The 10,016-nt window shown below is 32.4% G+C and overlaps 1 protein-coding gene across 1 annotated transcript; it reads right to left on the bottom strand.

Moving 5' to 3' along the window:
* Positions 1-424: 424 nt before the first annotated feature.
* LOC128170433 (toll-like receptor 4) lies at positions 425-8,028 on the bottom strand. Its single transcript, XM_052836201.1, has 2 exons — positions 7,792-8,028; positions 425-2,856 (listed from the first exon to the last, which is right to left on the bottom strand). Exons 1-2 carry the CDS (start codon positions 7,795-7,797, stop codon positions 556-558), a joined length of 2,307 nt encoding a protein of 768 aa, XP_052692161.1. The 5' UTR covers positions 7,798-8,028; the 3' UTR covers positions 425-555.
* Between the last annotated feature and the right edge of the window lie 1,988 nt (positions 8,029-10,016).

The raw sequence follows: 10,016 nt of genomic DNA, 5'->3' as shown, positions 1-10,016 counted from the left end.
ACATGCCAATATATGTCGATAGAAATATTGAAATATTGTTGAAATATGTTTTTGAAACAACACGAAGATAAACCAATGCATGAACTCTCTGGAAATTTGGTGTGCACGAAAAATAAGAAAGCCAAAATGACGGTACTCTAAAACAACTGAGTAATGAAAAATGTTCATTTTCTTCTTAAAAACCTTCCGCCACAAAATAAAGTCCCTTACTAAACTCTCTAAATATGGAATTTTTCCTTCACTATTTTATTCAATATAGTTTATTTAGCATTGTAAAAAAGGAATTTACAAGTAGAATTCATATATGACACAGAATTTCCAGACTAGAGGTGACACAAAATGGCTACACAAAATAAGAGGATCGAACCTCTTTAAAGTAAAAGTCATTTATGCCTAGCTATTTCGAAAATCAACAAAACGGTGCAATATATCTTATTTATAATGATTATTGCATATATCTAAATGCTTTAAGTTGCATTACATTACATTAACAGAGCTGACCATTAATCAATATTACATGCCAGTCATTTCCTTAAACCGAATACTTGTTTAATCTCATGCAGCTCCATTCGAAGATGAGGTCCTAAAGTCGCCTTCACGGGACTTTAACGTTGCAGCAAGCTTCAAGCGGAAAGCTGATTCTTCACTATCATCCCCGTTTTCTGGAAACTCTTGGTAAGAATTGCTTTCAATGAGATCAATAAAAGAAAATGGAAGATTTGCAATTGCAAGTTTTTCTAAGACCACTAAAATTAGAATATTTTCACCGTTTCGAGAATAAATAGCCTCCATGCGTGCCATATTTAACTCGAACATGCACAAATAGGAATCCAAAAAGTGTGACGTCATAATAGTCACAGTTCGTCTGCTGTTATGAATGGCGTTAGTGATGTTTTCAGCAATACCTGTTCCAGGAATAAAGTCACGATGGTGTATACACAGTTTCAGATTGTGCTCTTTTTCGAGCTGCTTCACGAGTTTAATCACAAAACGTCTGTCTTTCTCGGCATATGATACAAAGGCATCAAAATGAAACGAGCTGCCAGTCGTCCCATCTAAATTTTCAACATTATCTCGATATTTTTCCCTTGCTACGTAGTACATATACCTAAGTTTCCATCTGTATCTATAAAGAATGCGACCAAAGATTGTTGTCAAGGTGATAAATATCAATGACGTCAGTATTACAATAGTAACTATGTATGAGGCACAATGTTTTTCCATAACTTGAACCAAGTTGTCAATACCTGAAAAATTAGCTTTAAAAGAATTCCTAAAGGTACAAAGATAATCATCAAATTGCATGAACTTCACATTTTTAGATTTAGCCATCCATTTTAAGAATTCCAATTGCTCACAAATACATGCTAATCTATTACCTGTTACATTCACGTGTAATATTTTCTTTCGTGACAAGGAATCGATTGCATTTCGTGTTTTTTCATCCAAGAATAATAACTGATTATTTGAGAGGTCAAGTCGCTTTAGGCGTTGCATGTTTCCTATTGGTACAGAAAACTCACTTAAAGAGTTATCACTTATAACAAGAGTTTCAAGTTGATTGAGATTACGAAAAATGGCTGGAGGCAGTCGAAAGATTCGGTTGCTTCTTAAGTTCAAAGTTGTCAAATTGACAAGATTTCGAAAAGTGTTCCCACTGTTGTCATCTTCTAAAACTTTTCCTAAAACGTTCTGGGATAAATCAAGGTAAGACAGATTTTTAAGGTCGTCAAAAAAATAATCAGAGATGATATTGCAGAAATTGTTCGATAAATCCATATATCGGACACTGTTTGCGCCCGAAATTGGACCATTTAACTGATAAATGATGTTGTTTTGAAAATACAGATGCGTAATCTTTGGTGGGCCTTTTGATGAGAAGGCGAATTTCTCAAGAGTCATTTTATACATGTTATCGTGAAAGTAAAAGATTTCCAAGCTAGGTGGAATGTATAGACGGACAGTAGACGAAACAAGACTTATTTTTGTTTTGTTTGAATCTGTAACAATTGAATGTGAACTCCCATAATTACCTATTTGTCGTGTACGTGAATCATTACATACATTGAAAAAGTCCTTGTATTTAAGTTGGTGGAATTTAGATTGAAAACTAACATTCATAGTGATCAAGCTATGCAAACTTCCAAATTCTAAAATATAAAATCCAAAACTCAGAACATTGTTAGCTAAGTTAAGATGTTTTAGGGATTTTGGTAATGTTGATAATACTCCAAATTCCAAGCTGTTTATACGGTTGGAAGCTAAGTTAAGCTGCTCCAGTTGAGTGGTCTTTAAATCCGAAATGTGGTATTTCCAAATTATGAAACTCACACCATACGTGCATTGAACACTTTCCAAGTTTAGAACACGAATTGACGTGGAATAACTAATGTCATGTGAAATATTAACCAAAACTTCAAGAGTCAGTTCCTGATTATTAGAAACATCCAGATGGGTAAGATATCTTGAATTTAAAAAGGATCCTAGTTCGATGGACTTTAGTCTATTGGCGGAGAGACTGATATTGTGTAAGGCCTTGTAGTTTGATAACGACGTTTCGTTTATAGTTTCTATAGCGTTCCTTGATATATCAAGGTACCGAATATTCTGCGGAAGAGAAACCGGAAATTCTGAAATGTTGTTATGTGTGAGAATTATCCCGGTTACCTCATCATTGAATAATGGCGCAGATTGTAGTTTCAGGTTTGAACAGTCTGCAAAGACAATTCCAGAATCTTCACGTTTATAGCAGGTGCAGTTGTGGTTTGATGAACACTTGAAGGTTTCTTTTTCTGTAAGCATTAGAACCACCATCGGTAGTACCCAAAGTACTGGATGTAGGAGATACAACATTTGCTAAAAGTAAAAAAAAATACATCTGGTAATAGAATATGACATACACTTTCTAAGCATGTATTAAAGGTTCTGAAAGTGAGGGGTGGGGCAGATTCGTCTAAAATTCTCCGACAAAAAAAAACTATAACCGAACAAAAAAAAAAAAAACAAAAACAATAAAAACCCAACCAAAACAAATCAGGAATAAAGAAAAAAAATGCAATATATGAAAATCCTTATCTGCAAAGGGGCGGCTACTGTAATTTCGATTTTGGTGTTTATTTAGTGTTTTTCTCTTTAAATTTGTATATACTCCTAAAAGGCGGTGGGGGATCAACCTCATTGTAATTTAGTTTGTAAGCCCCTACTGGTTTCACCAAGTGGACCTAGACGTCCTCTGCGTTCATCAGTCTGTCCGTCTGTCTGTCCCACTTCAACTTTCCACACGTTCTTCTTTATGCATTTGAAGACCAATATGACATTTACTAAATAGCTTCAAAATGTCAAACACCAGATCATGTTTACACTATTGTAGCATCTGGCCTACATGATTTCGATCAAGTTTTTTTTTACATTCCAATTATTTTAAAGATCACGTTGATTATCAGAGTCAGTGATTGAGCGAGGCTAGTATATGGTCAGTAACAATATCTAGCATTACTTGTTTCGTCACTTATATTATATTTTACAAACAGATAAGTTCTGTAAAATAGTGAAAAGTGTTGTTGTTGTACATTTTATCGGCAGTTTTTGTTGCATTATTACAATCGGGCTCGTTATTGGGTTTGGGCTGTTAAATATTAGAAAAGAAGTTTACCGAAGCCGGGTCTAATATGTTCTCCTCTGGATTTTTGAATGACATTTTTTACATGGATTTCTAGTGATAAAATTATTATTTTAGGATAAGAAAAAGACATTTGTTAATTTTTAACATAGGACCTTACGGGATTTTGTTTGAAATAAATGTATCAATCTTCCACTTATTAAAGGTATTGCTAAAAGGCATCAAATGGTCAAATGAAAAAAACCCTTTTTACCTCCTGGTTTGTTTCAGGGGTCTTATCAAAGATGTTTTTTGTATGCCCAATTTCCCAGCTTTTTCAGATAATGGCATTTTTTTTATTTGACAAAGGCGGAAATGGTGATCTTCATAGTATTATTAAAACATTTAGACATATCTAAGTAATAAATGGATATATAACATCACATATTAGGGGTCGTTAATATAAATACATGGTTAATGTCTTGAAATATATGAATTAAGATATTTTAAGGCTGCTTTAGAAAACGTGACAGAGAACTAGGCTTGCTGAACCCTCTTCACGTATTCGACCTTAACCCAAATATATCTTATACCTCGAGACATTTATGTTAACACCACAATATAATATCAATATTAAGCATCAAACGAGTTTCAACAAATTTCGCTGAATATCTGCAGGTGAAAATATCACGCCATGGCGTCAACCAAGTAAAAGTAAAAAGATGACGTCACAATACAAATGAAACGTTGCGCAAAAGCCTGCGTACTCGATCTGTACTCGGCCTCGTTAAATATTTCATTTGATTTGGGATACACAAGACGGAAGTAAAGAAATTGTGCATAACAATACATTTTTTTCACAAATCTCTACCAGCGAATACGTAATGGCAAAGGTGTCATATCTCAAATTGATCATTAATCTAAACTTGGTACGGTTTCTTCCTTTTCTTGCGATCATGACAATTATCACACTGCATGTTTAACCGTTAGGCAGGGTGTGCTTACTCATACATATGACACCTGATCGCATTTCTAATATTTAGACGTCAATGTTAACACAGGATGAATCTGTTCCATAAAGTAAACTGAAATGTAACTAAAACGTAACTGAAAAGCGACTGAATGACATACATGTGCCATTCAGTCACCTTTCCAAACCATTCAGTTATCATTCAGTTGACTAAATGGTAGCGTTTCATTCTCTGGTTTGCTTTGCTTTATAAATATACATTTCTTCACTTGAGATGGGGGATATTTAATATCCAAGGGCACAAATTTTCGGCATTCTCAATCAGAGGAGTAACCGTTAGGAAACATTGATTACTTATGCAGTATTCTCAGAATGCTTATTATATATGTACATTTAAGACAAATGTTTCCTGCAAAAAAATGCATTGAGCTTGCTCTTAGCAACCTCCGTTTTCCCTATCAAGTTTCCTAGTATCTAAGTAAACACCATTTTCTCAATAATTGTGTTTATGTATTTTTTTTCCATATGTCGTCTTTTGTTCCATGCCCCCTCTCTTTTTCTCCCATTATTATTAGCATGTTTTGAAATCATAACATATTTGGTTAAATTAAAAACGTATTTTTCAAAAAACAATTACCACTAAAAGTTTATTCTTATGGTTACGATAGCAAAATTATCAACATATCAAACTTTCCCGTCTTAAATACCAGTACTTCGTTATTCTTATGATTACTTATTTTTTGTTCATGCGATTCGTTGTCTTTTTTTAATATAAATCGTATATATATTATATTATAAAAAAAATACATGCATATTATATATGTTTTTCATAAAACAAATTTGCGTAATTCATATTCACATACCAAAGAAGATATGTAAAGATAAATTTGAATACCCCCAAAAAATATTTTAAAAAACGTGAGAAAAGATCTAGTTTGTTAAACTTTCACAATAACTTTGTAGACCCTACATTAAGTCTGAAACCCTATCTTAATGTCAATGTTATTCACAAAAACCTATAATAAGAATTAAAATTGAGAATGGGGTGATTTAAAAATGGCGACGAGGCCAGATTTACATAATGGACTTAACTGGTATCAAACCCTGCAGATATATGTCATTGCCGGATTTAGCACACACGCGGCATTGTTATTTCAGAACTACAAATGATAATGTCATCTAAACTACTACACATTATTTTTCTAATGCATATAATCTAAATGGGGTTGATTGAATATTATTAGATTAAAGGTATCTTTTTAAATAACTTAATGGCTTAATACATAATAGTTCTGGTCACAGACAATATAAGCATCATAACTATGTAAATTGTTTTTCTCCCATCAATGTTGAACAGAAGAAAACTTTCAAAAAATGTTCATTTTTAGAGACATCAATATAAAAATAGACGGGAGAGGATGAGGGGGAGCTCTTGTCTGAAATCAGCATAGCACAAAAACCAATTGTAACGATCAATCTCATTGATTAGATATTGTTTTCTTGCTATAAATGTAACATTTTTAACGGACGACCCATTGCACACGGCGACAGACAGAGGACAGGGGCAAAATGTTACTTAATTAGGTATAATTTACATTTCCTGTGTCTTTTTCTGAGATAAAACTACAAATTGATTTTGTAATTTATAGTCCAATACATTTCATTGACGATTATTCTAAAGTTGTAAAGTACAATTGCTGAATATTTTTGTGAATATAATTAATAAGGAATTATTCGTTGAATATAATGGGTTAATCCTATACGGTCGGGCGGGATCAAATCGATCATAAAGTTTACGGACTTTGGTGGATTTGATCACGCCCGACTGTATTTACTTAAAAATGGCTCTTTATTCCTGAAGAATAATTCTCCAAAAAATCGATTTACAAATTTTATTTGAAGGCGTTTCTTCCCTTCATTTTGCTTCCCAATAATTCTTAATCCTAGTTGAATCGTTTCTGTTACTCAATAATTTGAAGGCTTATTAAATATTGCATAATGGGGTATTCACTTCCTGTTTTAGACGGCCAATCAGATAGACAATCATCCTGTAGTTTGCTTTGCTTCATATATGTATTTCTATATTTGAGATCGAGATATTTGTTATCCAAGGTAACAAAATTTCGGCATTTTCAATCAGAGGAGTAACCGTTAGAAAACATGGATTACTTATGCAGTATTCTCAGAGTCATAAAAAATTTTGCTTAATTCATATTCACATACCAAAGAAGATATGTAAAGATGAATTTGAATACCCCTCAAAAATAGTTTTAAAAAAACGTAAGAAAAGATCTAGTTTGTTAAACTTTCTCATTAACTTTGTAGACCCCATCGTAAGTCTTTTGACCCTATCTTAAGGTCAATGCAATTCACAAAAATCTAAAGTGAGAATTAAAATTGAGAATGGGGTGATTTAAAAATGGCAGAGAGGCCAGATTTACATAATTGAGTTAACTGATATCGTAAACTCGCAGGTAATTGTCATTGCCGGATTTAGCACACATGCAGCATTGTTATTTCAGAACTACAAATGATAATGTCATCTAAACTACTACACATTATTAATATGTTATTAGATTTAAGGTAAATTTTAAAATAGTTTAATGGCTCAATACAAAATACTTTTGGCAACAGATATCATACACATCATAACCACGTGAATTGTTTTTCTCCCATCAATGTTGAAGAGGAGAAAACTTTCCAAAAATGCTTATTTTTATAGACATCAATATAGAAATAGACGGGAGAGGATGAGGACGAGCTCTTGTCTTAGATCAGCATAGCACAAAAATCAATTGTAACGATCAATCTCATTGATTAGATATTATTTTCTTGCTATAAATGTAACATTTTTAACGGACGACCCATTGCACACGGCGACGGACAGAGGCAAAATGTTACTTATCTAGGTATCATTTACATTTCCTGAGTCTTTTTCTGAGATAATACTACAAAATAATTTTGTAGTGTATAGTCCAATACATTTCATTGACGATTATTTTAAAATTTAAGCGTACAATTGCTGAATATTTTTGAGAATATAATTAATAAGGAATCATTCGTTGAATATAATGAGGTAATCCGATACAGTCGGGCGTGATCAAATCGATCATTAATGCTACGAACTTTGGTGGATTTGATCACGCCCGACGTTTTTTAATCTTCTCAATATACTTATGAATAAATATCCAAAAATCGAATTACAAATCAATACGTTTCTTACCTTCATTTTGCTTCCCAATAACTCTTAATCCTTTTTTTGACGTTCTTGTTACCTCATCATTTGAATGCTTATAAAATATTGCCTAATGGCTATTCACTTCCTGTTGTAGACGGCCAATCAGATAGAAAAGACAAATAGAGAAAGACATCTTTATAAAAATGATTTCTGAATGCAGAGTAATTTAGTTTGTCACTTTAAAATCAATTTTGAAGTGTAGCCTATTTAGTGCATTTTCCTTCTAAAGTACATAATACCACGGGCATATATCAATGCATGGTTAGTCAAACATTTCTTCACTATAGAAAACTCCTTATTGAGCAATTTCTCGTAAAATAATCCTTTAAATATTGATTTATCGTTATATTCTTCTGTGTTCCATACAAACTTAATGTTGACAAAATGCCCTTGAGTGTAGTAGCTTTCAACATTTATATTCCTCGACAGTAAAACAAAAAATGCGTTTAGAGTAGGAAAAGGGGCTGGCTTTCAAAAATTAAACATTTATTCCAATGTGGTATTCGAAACAAAATCTGGGACAATGAAATCATCTTATAGCTACTTGCTAATCGCGTAGGAACAGCTGTTTTCATAAATGTTGAGAGATTTTGGTCAAATGGGCACTCACTTCTTCACTAGCTCGTTTTAATTTCGACCTCGATTTTTTGGGCGGAAAACATTTTATTATAAATTAAATGTTCCTTATCAAACTTTTTTTTTCAAAATCAGAATAAAAATTTTCTGTATCAGTGTAGACTATTCAATTATAGACAGAAATAAGTTCAGATATTTGACCGGTTATTTACTCGAGTTTGTTCTGAGTGCATTACTCCGGTGTCATCAAAGAAAAATGTTTCAAATTTAAAGAGTAATGAAAATGAATAATGTTCAAGAAAAGTGTCGGCGACATCAAATGGATTTTATATTTCAGTTGATTGGATGTATTCAAGCATATAAAAAAAATTTCAGAATGACTCCGCATAACGAATAGGAGATTAAGATAGTATTCGCCATCTCCATATTGTGACGTACTAATAATTGAAATAAACAATAAAAGCAAATGTAATTGTATAAAAGGTCTCTATCCAAAAAGTCTCACCAAATAGCCTGGCGCAATGGTTTTGTTAAATCACTTTGAATCTGAAAATCATGAATTCGAATCCGGGTAGCAATTTTAAAACCTTTCACCTTTCAAAATAATTTTAAAAGTTATATTTTTGTTACATATTGTAAGATTTGAAAACTCTAAACCGTTAATGTATTTCATATATAATGATCTTTGATCCACATTAATATCAATAGGTGCCCCATACAACATTTTTGTTACATATTGTAAGATTTGAAAACTCTAAACCGTTGAATGTATTTCATATATAATGATCTTTGATCCACGTTAATATCAATAGGTGCCCCATACAAGATTTTTGTTACATATTGTAAGATTTGAAAACTCTAAACCGTTGAATGTATTTCATATATAATGATCTTTGATCCACGTTAATATTGATAGGTGCCCCATACAACCTTAAAGAGCTTAGTGGTCAACAGATCAACCACCAGGCCACGACCAACAATCCCTCTTAACACAGCTAAACACGCACCCAGGGGGATTCATTCTTTACACGTGCTGCGCGGAAGACCTATTTCACTTCCATTAGACTAGCATAAAAATGAATAAATGGTTTTTTGAGATCTCGGCCGGACAAGTACATAATCATTAATCAAAAAATTCTCTGAAAATAATATTTCAGACACATATGTCAATGTAAGTGCTGGAGAAATTAAATTTGATTTTCCTTACAATTGCAAAGCTTAAAACATTTGAAAAATAGTCCCAGTGACATGGTCAGGATTCGAGCTACACAGTTTTGTCTCAGCAAATTGTAATGTTAAGAATGTTTTGTTGAATTATTGTACATTTTATACAATATTCAGGTGAAAATTTTTAAGAAATAATGCAAAGCGCAGAATTTTTTATGTAATCGAAGCTCATACTTTGTTATTATTGATATCGGTCAAATATACTGTCCTGTCTGGTATATTTAAGATATTATAAAAAATGTTTTTATTTTATTTCTTGTTCATTATAAACGTAAATAAATGGTTTATAATGTGTATCAAATTCAAATTTGTTTTAAACCATATACTTCATCAATGTGTAAATATAAACATAATACATGTATGAGCTTTGTTTTAGAAAATGTGAGCTCTGCTGTTCAATGAACAGG

This window comes from Crassostrea angulata, chromosome 2 (assembly GCF_025612915.1).
Source record: "Crassostrea angulata isolate pt1a10 chromosome 2, ASM2561291v2, whole genome shotgun sequence".
In the NCBI taxonomy this organism is placed as follows: domain Eukaryota; kingdom Metazoa; phylum Mollusca; class Bivalvia; order Ostreida; family Ostreidae; genus Magallana; species Magallana angulata.
Note: the sequence above shows the minus strand (reverse complement) of the source record. Positions and strands in the feature narration are given on the sequence as shown.